General features: G+C 43.3%; 4 protein-coding genes across 6 annotated transcripts in view; 3 read left to right on the top strand and 1 right to left on the bottom strand.

Moving 5' to 3' along the window:
* The window catches only part of LOC108145936, a 29,424-nt gene extending 10,956 nt beyond the window's left edge, over window positions 1-18,468 (top strand). For all 3 annotated transcript variants that reach the window (XM_017271643.1, XM_017271641.1, XM_017271644.2), the window contains 6 exons: window positions 14,655-14,949; window positions 15,026-15,201; window positions 15,266-15,379; window positions 15,987-16,175; window positions 16,237-16,569; window positions 16,635-18,468. In XM_017271643.1, coding sequence (XP_017127132.1) covers window positions 14,655-14,949; window positions 15,026-15,201; window positions 15,266-15,379; window positions 15,987-16,175; window positions 16,237-16,569; window positions 16,635-18,171 — 2,644 coding nt within the window. In that variant the 3' untranslated portion in view covers window positions 18,172-18,468. The remainder of the gene's footprint in view (window positions 1-14,654; window positions 14,950-15,025; window positions 15,202-15,265; window positions 15,380-15,986; window positions 16,176-16,236; window positions 16,570-16,634) is intronic.
* LOC108145943 (lysozyme A/C-like) lies at window positions 789-1,264 on the top strand. Its single transcript, XM_017271650.2, has one exon. The coding sequence runs from the start codon at window positions 804-806 to the stop codon at window positions 1,224-1,226; it is 423 nt and encodes a 140-aa protein (XP_017127139.1). The 5' UTR covers window positions 789-803; the 3' UTR covers window positions 1,227-1,264.
* LOC108145941 (lysozyme P) lies at window positions 10,073-10,631 on the bottom strand. The gene has a single exon (XM_017271649.2). The coding sequence runs from the start codon at window positions 10,589-10,591 to the stop codon at window positions 10,166-10,168; it is 426 nt and encodes a 141-aa protein (XP_017127138.1). The 5' UTR covers window positions 10,592-10,631; the 3' UTR covers window positions 10,073-10,165.
* Window positions 12,537-13,028, top strand: LOC108145945 (lysozyme S). The gene has a single exon (XM_017271652.2). The coding sequence runs from the start codon at window positions 12,563-12,565 to the stop codon at window positions 12,983-12,985; it is 423 nt and encodes a 140-aa protein (XP_017127141.1). The 5' UTR covers window positions 12,537-12,562; the 3' UTR covers window positions 12,986-13,028.
* Window positions 18,469-18,537: the final 69 nt, after the last annotated feature.

The following is an 18,537-nucleotide window of genomic DNA, read 5'->3' as shown; positions in this document are numbered from 1 at the left end:
AGAAAAATCTGTTCCGGTCTGATTTAACAATTGTTAAACAGCTTATGCATTGGCCACGGTCTACAGTCTAGAGTCTCAAAAAAAAAGGGGCGGGTCGGAGGAGTAGGTGGCTTGCACGCAACCCAGCAAGTGGCCAACTTACTTTCAGCTTTAGCCGAAAAAAAAGAAATTTCTTTCTTCACGCGATTTTTGAGGTCGCTTTAAGGCATTCTATTCGCGCCTCCCTTTGTGAGTAGTTAAAAAGTCTTCCTTCTTTCGAAAACTGCATCAAAGCCACATTAGCCTGAGCATCAACAGATGTTGGACACCTTGACGTTCCCTGACAAATGAAGCAATTGGTGGATTGGGTAACACAACCACACTGGGCCAACAATGGACGGAGGCCCTGAGCCCAAAGCCCAGAGCTTTTGTTAGAGACCCCAGACTAATTGAAGCCAATGGGCCACCAAAACGAAAGAGAAGCAGCAAGGCCATAATTGAGATCAAAAGGCCAATTGGCCAGACAAACAATCCTAAATATCACAAAGGCCGATTTGCATCCATTCAGAGCAGGTGGACTTGAAACCTCGATAGCAAGGGGATTCACAATCGAATCGGCGTAATACTTCATTCATATTATCGGGATACTCCACTGAAATTATCAATGGCATTATCAATATGGTCCGATTTCCCTGCGATTCTTTTCGACGCGTTCAGATAGCCCGGCCACATTGAATACCAAAACCCAAGATAACCACGCTTGGTTAGATAATTTTCCGGCTATAAAAGCGCACTGCTTTCCGGGCTTCGATATCAGTTTCACCATGAGGGCTTTCATCGTTCTGGTTGCTCTGGCTTGTGCCGCCCCAGCTTTCGGTCGCACCATGGACCGTTGCTCCCTGGCCCGCGAGATGTCCCATTTGGGCGTTCCTCGTGACCAGCTGAACAAGTGGGCCTGCATTGCCGAGCACGAGAGTTCCTACCGCACCGGAGTGGTGGGTCCGGAGAACTACAACGGCTCCAACGACTACGGCATCTTCCAGATCAACGACTACTACTGGTGCGCTCCTCCCAGCGGTCGCTTCTCCTACAACGAGTGCGGACTCAGCTGCAACGCCCTGTTGACCGACGACATCACCCACTCCGTCCGTTGTGCCCAGAAGGTGCTCAGCCAGCAGGGATGGTCCGCCTGGTCCACCTGGCACTACTGCAGCGGATGGTTGCCGTCCATCGATGACTGCTTCTAAACCTATTTTGACCCTGAATAAAATGATTTTTGGACAAATTAGTATCCAATTTATTTCGGGGATCTTATAAATTCTAACCAAATTTAAACCGAAAGTCTAATTTTGGTGCCTTGGTGTCTTAGAACTTTGACTTTTCCAGTTTAAAATAAGTCCTTAAATTTGCTCAGAAGCAGAATAAATTCTTTTAAAAATTCAGATCTATTGGTTGCCGATTTAGGCCACAATATAATAAATGCATTGGCTGAACTTTTTGTAGCCATTAGAAAGAATTTAATTTGATCAAAATGATTAGCTTTGTTTAGATTCGTTTCCTTTCCACAGTCTAAAAACTTTACAGCTTAAATATTTAATTGCTTCATTTCAATGATATACTTTCCAATCTACTAAACAGAATATGCTCATTTAATTTGCATGCGCTTATTTAAGTGATAAAGCCATAAGTATCAGTGCGAAGTTAGAAACTTTTGCATTGCCAACATAAAATATATATCTTTTCACCAATAGAAAGTAAACTTAATGCTTCGCCTGACAGACAGCTAAAAAATTGACAGCGGGTCAAAGCCAAATAATATGCAGACGCAGACAAATTCATTATAATTCCAATCGGCTTCGACTTCAGGCCCCAACCAGTCAAACTGGTAGCTCAATGACTCTAAATTTAAATATACAAAAACGACAAGCAAATAATGCAAACTTCCGTCTCCAACGAGAGAGAACTTAAAAATTGGCGAACACAATAATGTCATAACGATTATACAAATTTGATCGAGCCTAGGGCTTCTTACGAATTGAGCTCACGATAGGCGATTATTAAACGAATTCGAATTTTATTGCCTTGGGGCAGTACAATTGAGGCTTGGAAGACATCAAAATTAGGAGAAAGCTGCTCAAAACAAAGGAATTAAACTCTTAAATTGTTTTCGTTGCTAGTCGGCATAATAAACAATAACTTTTTAGGGTCCCGGTATTAGTATGAGCATTGAAAATCAGGGGTGTGCCAGGAACCTTTAATAATTTTCATGAAGCTTGGCTTTAAAATGGTCCTGAGAAAATGGTTGGAATTTTTACATCTTTTTTATGTTTCAGTAATAATTTAAAGTAATTGAAAATTATTTTAAAATAAATAGCTTGTCAAAGCTATAAATCACTAAAGTTTGAGCTTTGTATGAAGCATGGTTGGAACTTATAAGATTCCCGAAGTAAATTAGATACTAATTTTTTAAAATCATAAACTGATGTCGAAAGGGAGAGTGGGCAGTGCTTTTATAGGACTCCATTATCTCAACAAGTAGATCTTCACAATATTACTATCTGAAGTGAGCCTTGAAGCAACTAGCTACTTTACTTATCGCAAGTGCACACGAAATAATGGCCAAATCAAGACGTATTAATCTAAAGAGCTTATCAGTCACTACTAAATGGTCTCAAGACGCTCCTTAAAACATTAGTCTTATTTTCTTAGCAAGATTAACCCCATCTCTGCCCGACTGTAAGGTTTTTAGAGCAAGTTATATTAATTTTGCAGCTTAAACGTTTGGTTTTAAAAGCCATTAACCTTGTTATCATCTCCGCTACCGCTGGAGTGGGCAATTACGAGTCTTCGGTGGGCAGAAGGTACGGGCTACTCGAGCTCAACATTTAGCTCCACTTTGGTGCACCTAAGTGAGTTGTATCGGACTAGATAGTGGGTTTGAGGCCCAGACCTCATAAGAACTCTATTTGGTGCGGGCCTGTTTAGCTCTTGTAACGGGCGTGCGTTCGATCGTAAAACCACTCAGTCGTCGACGACCCCGAGGCTACCACACATCATCAACAACAGTCACAACAACTCGACTGCACATTGCTTTCTCGATGGACGGAGTTGGCATCTTGGCTCCATCTTGAAGTCTAACTCTGACTAACGACCCAACCAACCTCAAGTATGCAAACTTCGAAGCCACAGTCAGTGCAGGCTGTTACATTAACCCCATTCGCAGCTGCGGGGAGGGGCACTCGCTAGCGGTATTCCTGGGGTTACACCGGTGGGCTTAAGCTCGTCGGCAGTCGCCTGTGGCGGCAGCACCGATTTCCACGGATTTCTGCAGTGCCAAGAAAGTTGTTAACCTTTCGCGTGTGGCCAACGGCAGAGACAAATGACAAAAGGCTACTGTTGGCAGATGCGAGTTGGGAGGAGTTGGGAGCTTCAGCTTCGTCGCTTCAGGTTGTCAGAGCTAGCCAGCATCCAAGCCTGACCTTCTTAGAGCCCCATGAATTATAGATGAATTCATAAATTAATGCTAATTTGTGAATGAGTGGAGCGCTCAACGTCGATGAGTGGTCGATTCCTTTGTCGGAGAAGAATGCTTATCACTTTTACTTTTGGCTGATTTATCGAGACGCCGCAGAAAAACTAATGGCTTTTCTTTCCCCCAAAGTGTGTCAGCTAACAGTTCTGACCAACAAGAATCTTATGTCTCTGACGGCCATACCTCATTGCATATGCATGAGTTCGCTTCGGAACTTTGTGCCTTTGGGTGCCTACAATCGACCCGGGCCAATTAAACCCCATTCCCATACAACTCGTCGCTAATTGTCAGCCAAACTTTGAGTTGAGAACTGTTAGGATAATGGCCAAGAATCCCAACAGATAAGAGGAGAAGCCGCCGTAGCTGTTCTTCCCCGACTCAACGGTTCTCCATCTTATTTACGGCAATTACTATCAACACAGATAAAATGGCCGACGTCAGAGGAATTTATAAACAAACATAAGGCTGGAGTGATCAATCTGCTTTTTGGCCATTCAGAATTCTTCGGGTCCGATCGACCAACTTTCATCGCCGTCAAAGATTTGATAGCCCCAATATGCTTATCACCTTATCACCACTCGGGTGTTCCTTTGCTCCTCGCGATAAGGTTCCGCCCTCAGGTGTATACAAGCACCTCTTCAAGAGGACCTCAATATCAGCATTCATTAAAAAAAGGCATTAAAAAACTATATCATTAAACTCTCTATCCATTTATAATCAAACATTATAGCACATTCCTCTAACTGCTTCAGAATGTGTGTATTGTCAATTATAAAGCTTAACTTGATAGAAACTTCAAACATAATCCACTATCTTTTTCAAAGAGATTGAGATACAGAACATTCTATCTTTTGGCATATATAAAACTTGGATTAATTGAGTTTTGGTAACAGAACATTTTTCTACTCTCCCAAGCCATTTATAATACATTGATTAATATAGACTTTAAGTTACTAAACTACGAGATGTGAAAGTTCGACTGTGTTAAAAAATCATTCCGTAGCCATTTCTAAATATCACCGAATATTTTCTCCTTTAAACTCAGGTTTGATCTTATCGATTGATGACTCTGTCAGAGTTTTTTACAAGAGCAGATCACTTTCTAAGTCCGTGAATAGAATTTTATTGGAATTCGCCAATCAACTTGAAAGTGTTGCTTTGGCATAGAGCCATAAATATATGCGACAAATAAAGCAAACATTTTTAAAACAAACAAAGATAAAAGCAGCTTTCTGCAACTTTTTTCATAAAAGAAAGTAAACTTAAAGCAGCGACTGTCAGCAGGTCAAAGTCAAATTATAACCCCACCTAGGCACATTCATTATAATACCATTAAGTTTGGATTTGTCTTTTTGGCTGTGTCCCAAACCAGTCAGACTGGTGACTCTTGAGCGCAGAATTTAAAATTAAAATATACAAAGAGCCAAACTTCCGTCTCGTGTACTTGAAAAGACAATTGCAAAGCTTTAAAAAACCATAATGTCGTATCGATTATAGAAATGATTAAGAGCCAGGGGCGTCCACGAAACAAACATTGTGCACACGATTTGCAATTATTTGTCGATAGGAATCGCGTTGCCTTGGGGAGTAATTCGGATTTCAAAGCGAGAGAAAGTGAAAATCAAAGTGAAATTTGTTTATTCTAGGGTCTTATCAATACCCATTGGTATATGTGAATAATGCCATGATAATGGAAAGTATGGGTTTAAAAGGGTTTCCTATTACTTCATATGCAATTTTGAAATTGTTAGTTATTTTCTTTAACAACATAGAATAAAATAAATTACAATACATTACAAAAAGGGAAAAAAACACTTATAAGGGCTAGAGCTGCCTTGCAAGCCAATCAATCTCGATTAAATCTTAAGATTTATCAATATTTCTGAGAAATTGTTCTTTAGCCTTTACTAACTTAACTTATTACAAGTCATATATCTTTGCCTTAACTTAAATAGGAGCAATCAGAAATATCTTTGTGTTTATAACAAAGTTTACAGTTTTGAACAATGGTGTACAAGATTCTTGGTTAATTTTCTTTCTCCACACACTTTCTAAATGGGAGAAAATCGAAGCCAGAGCGGCAGCTTCCCTTCCACACGCCACAGGCCGATGACTTTGAGCTGGACCGGTCAATGAATTCTTAATGTGGCCGGCGCAGTGGGCAATAAATTAAACAAGTAGCCGTCGTCTCTCATTCTGGTGATAAACGTGTCTAGGCTGGGCACCATCCAAACCACTCGACATCTCAACATCTCAGAACGGGAACGGGAAGCCAGAGAGCTCTGGGTTCCAAAAGGAAGTGGAAACGCATAGATAGATAGACAAAGACCCTCTGCTGAGTGAGTGCATTGCTGTGGGATTGATCGTTGGTCTGAGGAACAGGCTAAAACAAAGCAGGAAACCAAAGACCGGAAAATTATACCATTCCTGGATGCGGTGCGGAGTGTGGGAAGTGTGGGGAGTACTTGTCAGAAGACCTCTGCTAAAGTGCCTGCCTGCCCGAGTGTTTCCTATAATCTGAGCACATTAGCACAAGTCGAGTTGGAAATGCATAAGTAATTGCCCCGAAGTTGAGGTTCGCCGCCCCCTGGAGCGACATTGCGTGGGTCAGGCGAAAAACAATTGCTGGAAGTCACTCTAGCGTTAAGTTATGATGGTCTACAGATAACCACACAACGTTGGAACCGACTCACCGCCATGAGTATGGCTCTATAGGGTCTATAGAGGGTCTATAAGGGGTGAGGCTTACACTCTGTTTGTGGCCCATCTAATTGGTCTGAGGAGCAGCAGATGACAGGTAGAAGGAGTCGGGAGAAGAGCTGCTTGGGAAACAGGTTACTGGAGAAAAAAGTCGTGAAAGTGTCGGGGGTAAACAAAGTTTAATGAGTACTTTAAAGGAAGTGTGAACTAAATATGGCGGACAGAATTATTAAAAAGGTGATTCGAAGAAAAGATAAAGGCTATGAATAGGAAACTTCTAAGTTTTAAGAGCATCGCATTTATTAAAATAACTTTGAAGTTGGCGAATAAAATTATTACAGAGATGATTTGTAGAAAAGATAATGGTAAATAATTAGACTTATTAAAAGTTGTAAAATTGCGAACTACATACTAAGATCATAATCAGAGAACATAAAGGTTAGACCGTTCAAAAAACAATAAAAAAGAATTCAGACAAAAATCCGTAACTTGCTCACGAATGGAAAAAAATGTTTAAATTATTTATAACACTATGGGAAAATTCTAACCAAAGAAAAAAATGTTAATGAAAAGTTTATAAATGAGAAGAACTGAAATATAAAGCCTTATAAAAAAGATTTCACGAAGTGAAAAAGCATAATCCTCTAAAAATTAATATAATTAATATAATTTTCATTTAGATTCAAGTGCGTATATAATTAATTAGTGGATCAACCAAAAATCAACAGTGAAGAAATCTTAAAAACAAAAATATGAAGACTTATGTAAAAAAGAATCTACAAAATGACATAGCAGAATCCACTAAAAATCCCCCAGAGTTATCCCCTGATAATAGAAAGTCAGAAAACTGAAAATGGGCTCTCCAAAAATCAACGAATTTGGCAATTCATATGATTTTTATTAAGATAGGAGTGCGTAATTAAATAATCAACGGTGCCCCTCGAGTCGACATATCTTGAGACAATTTTCCACTTGGAATATTGACACGGAACCCATGCCACAAATCGTACAAATCGCTTAGTCCGATAGCGGATATCTCTAAGACCGACGGGGGATTCACTTTTATCAGCGCACGATTTCCTCAAGGCTCTCGGAGAAAATGGCAGTGAAGTCAAAGTCGAAGTCCGATCGTCGCAGTTGGCTTCCCTGTTTACCGGAGTCAACGGTGTGTGCACTGCTGAATTGCTGCTTGACTGATCTGGAATGTTCTGCGGCACAGGATCTGATTACTAGACATGTGACATGTGGGTCTGACTTCTCAAACGGGGTGAGTCTTCTGTGGATGCTCGCGCCATGGCTGAACTTGCACAATTCCGAAATGATCGCATTACCTTTTTTCCGCCCGGTTAAGTTAACATGATCTTGAGCGGCCATTGTCAATGGCAGGCCAACTGAGACACTAGCGGTGGCCCCCGGTTTGAGCTACTTTCGGCATCAATTACCTGTCACAAGCGCGGCTCACAAATTATAAACATTTCTCTCTGACAGCCCCAAAACGCAACTGTGTCAAAAGGCAAGCTCCAGAAACTCGGCGACTTGGAGACCCCGCGCTGCGATATAGTTTCAACAACATAAAAACCCTAATTATATTATTTGACAGCTGGGGCCCGCTGATACATAACCTCGGGCGGGCAGGCGCTCTGCAATCTGCGGCCAACAAATCCCAGTGAAAACTATAATGAGCGTTGGAAAATCTTTTCCCAAAAACAGCCCACTGAAGAAAACCATTTTAATTTAGAGTCAAGCGCGACGCCGTCAAGCATGACAGTCGTCACTGCACTCAGAAAAATGTACTCATACATTGGGTAAACCAATTCTGTTTATGATGAAATGCAAAAAAAATTAAATTATTGATACCAAAAGAAACTGGTAGGTTGAAATAAAAACTAGATTAAATTTAATAAATATTTTAATTCAATTTCGAACATCGTTTCAAAAACAGTTTAGTTTAAATTTGCGTCCTTTATATTTAGGGTTATCAAATTTCGAAAAAAAAACTACATTTTTAAACAAATTTATTTAAAGCTAAGCTTTAATTCTAAATTTAAAGGTTTCAATTTCTCCGAGTGCACCATTCAGTCGACAATCAAAAAGATGTCAAAAGTCGGAGATGGGCGATGTGATCTCGGGGCATAGCTCACGGGAGCTGACAGCTTTGGGAAATCTCTAGGAATCTCCGTGGAGAGATCTCTGACAGCTGAAAAGTGGCCACATTTCTCTCCGGCTTTGTCAGTTGCTAAATTCTCCTAATAGTTTTATCTCTGAGTGAGTGTGGGTAAATTTCAGGCCAGCGACAAATGGCAAACACACAAATGCAAATGGGTAAAAGAAATGGAACTGCCATGAGAACTTTTGCATGTCGCCATGTCGGCCTGTCAGCAGTGACTTAATCTCTGGCATCATCGTCAGCGAATGCCACACAATCGTAGATCCAAACCCAAACCCACATCCGATCCCAAACCAAACTGGGTGTCAGCTGGCCAGATCTTCTCGTGTGCTTTTCGCCAGCTTGTGTAACAATTTGGCAAGGTGTCGGCTCAGCACGAGAAGAGAAACTCTTTGCATTTCCCTGGAATCTTCTTAATTTTATGAGCTGTCCGAAATGGCTTTTGGCATGGTGTTTTGCACAGAGTTCTCTGTGAAAGTCTCGGCCACGAGAACAATTGAGGGGGAGGGGGTGGGGGGTACACCCGTGTCCAAGGAATGTCATTCAACCGACACCCTTGAGAATAGCGCTACAAATTAATACATTAGGCTCTAGGCTCTTAGCTCCGACTCGTACTTGTCTTTGCCATCTGGCCAGGCCTAAACGAACTCTAAATGGCAAAGTTGATCTCCAGCGATTAGCCGCAAATGGCAATCCCATAGACCTACATCATGTCTCTGCTTTTTTTTTTCTTTTTCTTTTTTGTTGCCCCTTGTGATCTGCCATAGATGTGATTGAATCGAAATTGTTGGCAATCGCGCCAAAGTCCGTTGGCACTTGTGAGGCATTAAGAGTTTTCAACGAGACACATTCGTACCACAGCCAGATGATAAACACAGCGATAACGGCAATTTTTCATACGTAATTTGTTTTATGCCTGGAAATTAAATTAACTTGTTTGCCAGCCATTTTAGCTTTTTGCTTTTCGCCATTTAGTGGCCAACACTGAAGCTCCGCTTTGCGGGCAGTAATGTCTAATAGATTTCAACCGCTTTGGCCAGGCCAACTGTCATAATGACTCTGTTATGTGTGGGCCATTATATAAAATTTCACTTTTACAGCCAAAAAGGCTCTCCATTTTCCTCTGGCGACAGTTTTGCAATTGCTAAAAGATCACGAGTCAATTACACTTAGAAATAACGTGGTGCTCTAAATATAAAAACATTTTTAAATGTACAATAAATGCAAAGTTGATCTTAGGGTGACCTATTCAATAATATATTTATTCAACAATTTTTAATACATGATGTATTTAAAGGTTTTTGATTTAAAATATTTCCAATATTTAAAACAATAAATAAAAGTCTGAGAAAAAGAATCCTCTTTTAGAGAAAACTTTAGCCAAACATTTAGATGCCATGTATAAGCTAAAAAATGTTTTCAACATTTATAAAAATTTGATTTTTGTAGAAAGAAACAGTAGCCACTTTAAGAAGAAACTTTGTCTAACACACATTAATACGTGATGCATTAAGAGGTTGTTGCTTTAAAATGTTTTCATTATTTTAAAAAATATATAAATTTTTTAAAGAAAACCCTTTAAAGTTTAGAAAAAGTACGAAACTACAATTTTTTTTTTACCTTAAAATATTTGTAATATTTAAAAATAATATTTTTTAATAAATAGTAAACCCACCATTAGAGAATAGACCCACTTTAAGAGGAAACTTTAGGGTGTGGTTTATTTTAAGGCGTAAAAGGATAATTTTTTTTTTTTTTGTTTTGGGGGTAGCAGATCGAGATATGTTTTAGAAGCAACTGGTGATCGAGGGCAGGGATCCACTGCAGTACTTCCAGGTGGACCAGGCCGACCATCCCTGTTGGCGCAAAATCTTTTGGGCACATCTCACGGAGTTGGTTATATTATCGGTCAACAGGGCATTGCAGCTCAATCCACACTCGTTGTAGGAGAAGCGGCCATCGGCTGGTTTGCACCAGTATTTGTTGTTGATCTGGAAGATGCCATAGTCGTTGGATCCATTGGAGTTGGCCGGACCCACCACTCCGGTGCGGTAAGAGCTCTCGTGCTGGGCGATGCAGGTCCATCGAGCCAGTTGGTCACGGGGAACACCCAGATTGGACATCTCGCGGGCCAGCGAACAACGATCCATGGTTCGGGCCTGTGTGGCCACTGCAGCCAGAGCCAGGACACAAATCACAAAGAAAGCCTTCATTTCGTTGGAAATGATTTGCAATTTCTAACTGATGAATCGATCCACAGCCGCATTATATTTATACCCAAGAAGAGCACTCCAGTCGTCGCAGTTGGGCAAACATTGTAGAACTATTTGAATGCTTGGAGAGAGCAGTCGGTATGTTTACCCATAATTAGAGGAGCTAATAAGGTGCCGTTCAAATACAATGTCGTCTGTTGTGCCATCGAAATTAATGTTCCATAAACTAATTAATTCGAAATGCCAAAAAAAATGCAAACACAACTTTTACTTGGGGAAACCGAAAGAATTTATTTTAAATGTCAGATTTAATTGCGTTTTAAGAATGTGTCCTATATGTAGATTATATATAAGACTATCTGTGATTTGCTAACAACCTTAACAGTTAATACTTTAAAAATCGCATGATTGAAGTACCCCCAAAAAGACGGAAGAGTTTGAAAGCAGATATGGCAGTTCCATCACACTCAAACAGACAATCTACGCATTGAATAAATCCAACCAACTCGAACTGAATCTGTATCTCAGCTTTGTGCGTAAGAGATCCATTCGGCTGTAGTTAGCTGTCTTTCACCAGCGATTCAAAATATTTATCTCTAATATACAAGTAGTAGGCATTGTCTTGGCCATTTCTCGGTGGGTCCCTGCTCACGCAACTCGGGTGGGGTTGCATGTGGGGCCTAATTATTCAACGTTATTCATTGTGCGGCATTCGAGGTATTCGAGTCTGGAAATTGCAATACGTAGCGCTCTTTCTTTCGCCCAGACAAATTCCCATCTTTTGCACGGCCCGAAGTTTAATGTCCGACTTTGAAGTGGTGCGGCATGGAGTGGAGTGTGGACTGTGGAGTACGGAGTGCGGAGTCGGAGGTTTAATGGCGAAACAACTCCACTTGATTGCAGCTATTAGCCCCCGGTTGTGGTCTGGTTTATGGTCGAGCCGAAAGTGTGATTAATCATTTGGATTATCACTTGGGCGGTTCCAAAACTCTATCTACCGTTTTTGGCTACTCGAACTCAATGGGCTGCCCTTCTAAACCAACACCAGCCCAGCCCATCATAGTCATTGTTGATATAACAACAATTATGCTAATCAGTTTGAAGGCGCGTCGAGGTCTCTACCTTTCTCCTACATTCAATGAACTTCAGCCACACAAACGATGACGAAACGTTGGCTAACACTTGCCATTCAAGGTAGCTGATAGTGGCTTATCATCAGAAAGCTCTATGACCTCTATTTGGCTTGTATTAAGCCTAAAACTATGCAGCTTTTGCTGGAGCAATGTTCTTTTTTTGTATTCTTTGAGATGGCACACTCTGATATACCCGTTCGGCTGATAAAGTTGTTTTGCTCAATGAAATATTTAAAGCAGTCCGCTTTAATTAAATTTCTATCTTTGTGTGTCCCAACGCGCAAAATATTTTTTCATTTCATTATTTTTAAGCAAAAGTTTGGTTTTAGAATATATGTATATTGATTTTTATTTAGCCATGTTTTGAGCAGCATTACTTAATAATAATAATTAGATTGCATGACACATATATGAGCAAAAATTTCCCTCCCAAACTCGGTTATCAGTCCGAAGGCGTCCCAAGGTCTATCTTTCTCCTTAAATTAATGGACTTGAAAAACCCGAACGTAAATAAAATTTTGGTAAACACCGGATGTTCAAGGTAATTGATAGTTCTGCCAGCCTAGATTTATGCAGTACTTGTAGCCGCGAAGTTTTTTTATATTTTTTGAGATTAAACCTTTCGATTTACTCGTACTGCTGATAAAATGCTTTCAATGAATTATTTAAATCTTGCAACTGGTGGTTCTTTTAATTATATTTCTATCTTTGAGTGTTCAGAATCTAAACTTTAGAACTCAAGGGTTGATAGGCCATGCCATGATGGGCGATTAATTTCCCTATAAATACTCAAGGCACGGGCCAGGAAAGTCAATCAGTTTTGTTTAAACCGATCGACATGAAGGCTTTCTTTGTTCTGGTGGCTCTGGCCATAGCCGCTCCTGCCCTGGCAGGCCGCACCCTGGACCGTTGCTCCCTGGCCCGCGAGATGGCCAACTTGGGCGTCCCCCGTGACCAGTTGGACAAATGGACCTGCATTGCCCAGCACGAGAGCGACTACCGCACCTGGGTGGTGGGACCGCCCAACTGGGACGGCTCCAGCGACTACGGCATCTTCCAGATCAACGATCTGTACTGGTGCCAGGCCGATGGCCGCTTCTCCTACAACGAGTGTGGCCTAAGCTGCAATGCCCTCCTGACCGACGACATCACCAACTCGGTGCGTTGTGCCCAGAAGGTCCTCAGCCAGCAGGGATGGGGCGCCTGGGCCGTATGGCACTACTGCAGCGGATGGTTGCCGTCCATCGATGATTGCTTCTAAACTGATTTTGACCACGAATAAAACGATTGCATAAAAAATACTGCCAACTTCTTTACTACTATCAAATGCAGTAAAAAAACTTCCTGTAATCCCACTGAAAAACAATATAATACCCGTTCTCTCATGGTTCTGGTACTATAAAAGTAGGTTTAAAATCATCAAATGGTAAAGTTTTGCAGTTAAGAACCAAACATTAGCTTAGCATTAGAGATAAGAAAACGGATAAACAACTTTAAGCCATCAGCGTAAAAATGTACTTTCTAGTAAGTCATTTTAATTTAGGCTTTAGTACTCCGTCTTTCTGGTGGTAAACTATAAAAGTAGGTTTTGAATTAAACCAATGGTGGCACTTTGCAGTAAAAAAAAACAAGCTAAGCCTTAAGGACATGAAAACGGGAGAAATAACAGTATAATTTACAGCAATTTCTAGTTCGGAAAATGTGATAATGGCTTTATTGGCGATTTCCATTTTTCTATAAAACTGTTTACTGTTTTTTGGTAACATTTCTAGAGCTGGATAATCTACTCTATTAAACCGAAATTAGTCGAGAGCATGGGGATGCAAATAAAAACGGCTGGACATCTATTGCAACTAATGGAGAGCACTCTTCGAAGCCATTAGCCTGGGGGGCCATTTCACGGCTTATCAATTCCAGTTTTGTGGAGCAGTTTTCAATTTATGTCTCACAAATTGATTTATGCAAATTTTAGAGCTGCAACCCCGCCTCCTCGCCGGTTGCTGTTGTGAATGATCTTTCAACACTCTGAATTGACTTGCGTTGAGTTTCTCCTGTCTGCGGCCAATGGCTGACATTGATCGAAGTGTTTTTTTTTTGTCTGGGGGATTGGCTGCTGTGGGAACCGCATTTATATAGCAGCAGTCAATCAGCCAGACCATAGCCTCCGACTTGCAGTTGTTCGACTTGCAAGAAGCACACACACACCACACTCACACTACACACCTGACTTAAAGAATCAAATGGAAATGCCTGAGCATCGGCGGTACGTGACTGATTGGCTGATTGATACTGTGACTGAGACTGAGGTAACCCACCTGTGTGGCACGTCATAACCAGCCAAACACAATGGCAGCCTAATTTGCATAGCCAGCATATGAACCGTTAACCCCTTATTGTGGGCCAACGGCACTGGCGTCTTGAGAGGGAACTTCAACCCATGGATGATGTCTCTCTTTCAACTCGCGCTTGCCAGTGAAAGTGTATCTTTATTTCTGGGCACATTAAAATGCAAATTTTCATTTCATTTTGTCTACGCACTGAAGCCGCAAAACAAATCAGCGACTGTCACAGATCAAAATCGCGTTCGATCGGTTAGCAAGCAGTAGTGGCTAGGAAACAGACCCACTGCAGCCCACATGCAAAACTGGGTGTCGTTGACAGCGGTTATATCGCTATAGCGACTATATTGGCAAAAGCACCTGACCAGAGACACCTCGAATCCGAATCCTACTGCAGATAAGCTACGACTCAAAATGTTCAATAAACTTAACGGCTTGTTTTTCCGGTGCGTTACGTGGTGGCGACCCAAACTAGCAACTCCAGCTACCAACCACTCTTTTATAGCCTATGCAAATACGAGTTCTCCCATGTCCAGCACGTACATTAATTGACTCCACCCCGATTGGTTTTCCCCTTTCCAATTAACGCAGCGACAGCTCGACACTGCAGCGACACCATAGCCAACAAGCTCGTCACCCGGGACAACACCTCCACCTTCACCAGCACCTCCACCAACAGCAGCACCAGCACCACCTCCAAATGGCTCCCAGTGTGTGCGAGCTGGCCGGCCAGGGTCAAAACAGTCAGGTTGTCCCCTCGAAAGCTGGCGGATCCAACAGCTCGGGGACCAATAAGTGCGGGGCGAGCAGCCTGAACGGATCCCTGGCCTCCTACAAAATTGGCGGCTCCGAACAGAGTTGGCCTCAGGCACCAGTTTACAGCAAGGTGAGTTGGGGTAACCAACTATGAATAACATTAATAACAGCTAACCAATAATCTACCCAATCTTATCTGATCGCAGGAAAATCAACGTCCACCCGTCTACAATCCCGAGGACTATGTCCACTCGTTGAGAAAGTTCATCAAGGCCAGTAGTTCGGCTAAAAAGGTATCCATCTACGATGTGAGCACAGGTCCCACTGCCAAGGAGGAGGCCTCCAGATCGGCCACCCTGCCAGCCAAACACTCGGAGTACAAGTAATGTTTATATTCCTACTTAAAGTCATATATTTTGCTAATTGTTTTTCGTTATTTCAAATAGATCTCCCATTCCTGCTCCGCCAGAAAATGATAGAGAGATGTCCCTGCGTCAGTTTGGCTCTATTACAGATCTGCTGACCAAGTTGCGAGCCGATCTCAGAGTGTCCTTTCCCAGGTAAGACTCAGTAGATACACCCGTAGCTCGAAAAAAAATTGTATAACAAGTAGAAGGTAACGCTTCCATGTCCTAAAGTTCGTCCTTTTGTCTGTCCGTAAGAATATCGAAACCTTGAAAACTATAATGGCCAGAGATTTGTGATTTAACATATAGATTCAAGTTATGCCAACGCAGGGCAATTTTATTTCCACACTAATGCCCACAAATCGCGAAACTCTATAATATCTGTTGAACACATGGTAAAGGCAGTATATGTTAATTCGGTCAATATCTATCGACACACCAAAAATTTTCCAAATCGAACCATTATTTCAGATGTTATTAAGAAAGTTATAATTATGACGTCACTGCACTCTTAAAAAAGCGATAAAGAGTGGAAGAGCTGTAAGCTGTGGAGGGAGGGTACTGTACTTCTAGATCTTAGCTTGTAGTGCTACCGTTTAGCAATTGGCCTTAACCAAAATCCGTTTGTGTCCGAGGGCATTTTTTTTTTTATTGAAATTGGTTAGCTATGTAACGAGCTTTTAATAGTCGCTGCACTCGACTGGTGGTTCTTCTTGTTATTCGTGAGTTTTCTCATCCCCAACATTTATTGTCTTTTCAGCTTCGTCCAAGAATTTGTAGGCACTCCTGCGGATGGCATTAGCCATTTGCTCGAGGTGCTTCGCGCCATTCAAATGGCCCAGGCCAGCAATGCACCGGCTCCACAGCCAGGAGCCAGCAGTTCGCTGGCCATTACCAGGAACCCCCAGAGCTATCAGCGACGTGCTCTGCTAGACGAACTGTCTTGCCTGTGAGTAACCATAAAGCCCTCATTAAAAAGAACTCTTAAACAGTAGTTTTATCCCGACCAGCCAATGTCTAAGCATCTGCTGCTCACGATCTCTGGATGCCATAGCCCGTCTGGGAAACACACCGGTGGGTCTCATGCCGTTGGCTTCTTCGGCCACCGGTCAGGGCATCCGAGCTCGCATTCTGGCCCTGCAATTGCTCGCCTTCGCCTGCGATCGCCAGCCCTTTGGAAGTGGCAGTGGCGGTCAGAAGATAGCTTCTGCTGGACATACAGCCGTATCGGATGCCATGTCCACATTGCGGTTGAGATGCAGTGAACCAGTACGCTTCCGTTTGCTGGTTGGCATCCTAAACAGCGGCGGTGGTTCTGGAGAACTCCAGTGTGCAGGGGTCAAGTAAGTGAATACCTCAAAGAATTCTAAAGAAGATTATTAAATTAAATGTTTTTAATATTGTATAGATTTCTCAACACCTTCATTGAGAGTGCGGTGAGCATTCAGCAGCGTTTGTACATCCAGGCTGAGCTCTTCCAGGCTGGCCTAGATGCCAGCACCCTGGCCCGCACCATTTCCTCCTCGTCGCCCTGGTTGGATGCCCTGAAGATCGAGGTGAAGCGCTTCAACGAACTCCACATCGATGTGGACCAAATGATCACCCAGGCGAGGGATGCGGATCGCGTGCGCAGCCAAATGGTGATCCTGGAGCGAAGGGTGCAGATTCTGCACGAGGAGAAGGCCGTGCTGACCTCCATGGAGCGTCGACTTCAGGAGCGATGTGCCGAGCTGCAGCGCGAGATCTTTCGCCTTCAGGGCGCCCAGCAGCAGTCCAAATTCAAGCCGGTGGAGGGTGCCTCTGCGCACCTCCACCACCAGCCAGTGGCCCTGCCCCGCCAGGTTCCGCCGCCCACAAAAACCAAGCAGACGAGCAGTTCGGAGCACGAGGACGAGGGCATCAGCAGCTCGGAGACGGGAGCATCGCTCAGCCCGGTGCCCATTCTGGTGCTGCCCTCCAAGGCAAAGCAATCGAAGTCGAGGAAGTTAATGGAGGAGGATGAGGATGATGCGGATGATGCGGCCACCATAGAGGATGTCATCGAGGAGCTGGACAACATCGTGAGTGAGGCGGAGAAGCAAATCAGCAGCCAGGCAGGCAGTGGTATCCGAACGACAAAGATGCGCCACCATCGCCAGGTGGAGAAGGACATTGTGCCGGTTAATATAGTGCCACAGCCACCGCGAAAGTCGCGATCTCTGGCCCACTTGGTGGCCCGCACCGATTGTTCCGATCAGGAGGGTTCGGATTACGGCATGGTCTTGCATCAGCCAGGAGATCCCGCTGCCGCCGAGCGCTTGGCAGCCTTGCACAGCTTCTTCGATGAGGTGGACTACGATGCCCCCGAGACGGATCAGCCGGCGGCCTATCAAATGGAGTCACCCACGCCGGACATGCCGGAGGCGAATGCCACGGCAACGGCCTACAATGCCAGCACCAATCGGGAGCTGCTGGATGTGATTATGAATGCGCGGCACGACGAGCACGATCCCACAATGCAGGCGCTGCGGAAGAGTGTCCAGGATGTGGCACCCGTCACGATTGTCCATCATCCGGTGAAGGTCAAGCCGCAGGCACCACCACCGCCCACGCCGCCAGCGCAGCAATTCAATGGGGTCTTCTTCATGACCGGCATGAACACACCTCAGAAGTACCCGAAGCCGGATATCTCGGCTGCCCTGCAGGCCAGAAGGGTGACCAAGAATGTGGAGCGACTGGAGGCCGCCTTTGCCTCGGCCCATCCGGAGGCACTCAATGATGCAGCCATCGGTAGGGAGAAATCACGCAGCAATCAGCAGATATACTTCACCAGTAATCTGGCCATGCGCATGCATGAGCACTCCAACTTTGGCCAGAACCAGACTCAAGGTCCGACCCTACGGACTCGATCGCACACACAGGGTTCCATGTCAAAGGTCACGGATCTGCCCTCCGGCCTCTACTGAAAACGATACTCCTCCGCACCGATACTCCGAATGATTCTCCACATCCTGTGCAATAGCAATCCACTCCTAGGTTACTACAGCCCATCAACAGATCAGCGTATTTATAGAACACCTAAATCTACCCCTATATAGTACTCCTCCACTCATATGATATCAACACGTTTCTTATGCAATATCTCGCGATAACTGCAACTGAGACTAGGTTAGTTACGGTGGCAGCTTCAACCGGGTATCTAGCCGCTAAGTTTTAGCCTAATTGATTATTTTTCTTTGAATAAAGTTTCAATACTAAACTGATACGCTGTTTGTGAAAGTGACGACCGCTGGCAGACTTTATCTTTTGCAATATGTGGGCATGTGTGTACT

This window comes from Drosophila elegans, unplaced genomic scaffold, assembly GCF_018152505.1.
Source record: "Drosophila elegans isolate 14027-0461.03 unplaced genomic scaffold, ASM1815250v1 contig_208, whole genome shotgun sequence".
NCBI lineage: Eukaryota > Metazoa > Arthropoda > Insecta > Diptera > Drosophilidae > Drosophila > Drosophila elegans.
This window is presented reverse-complemented; position numbering and strand designations above follow the sequence as displayed.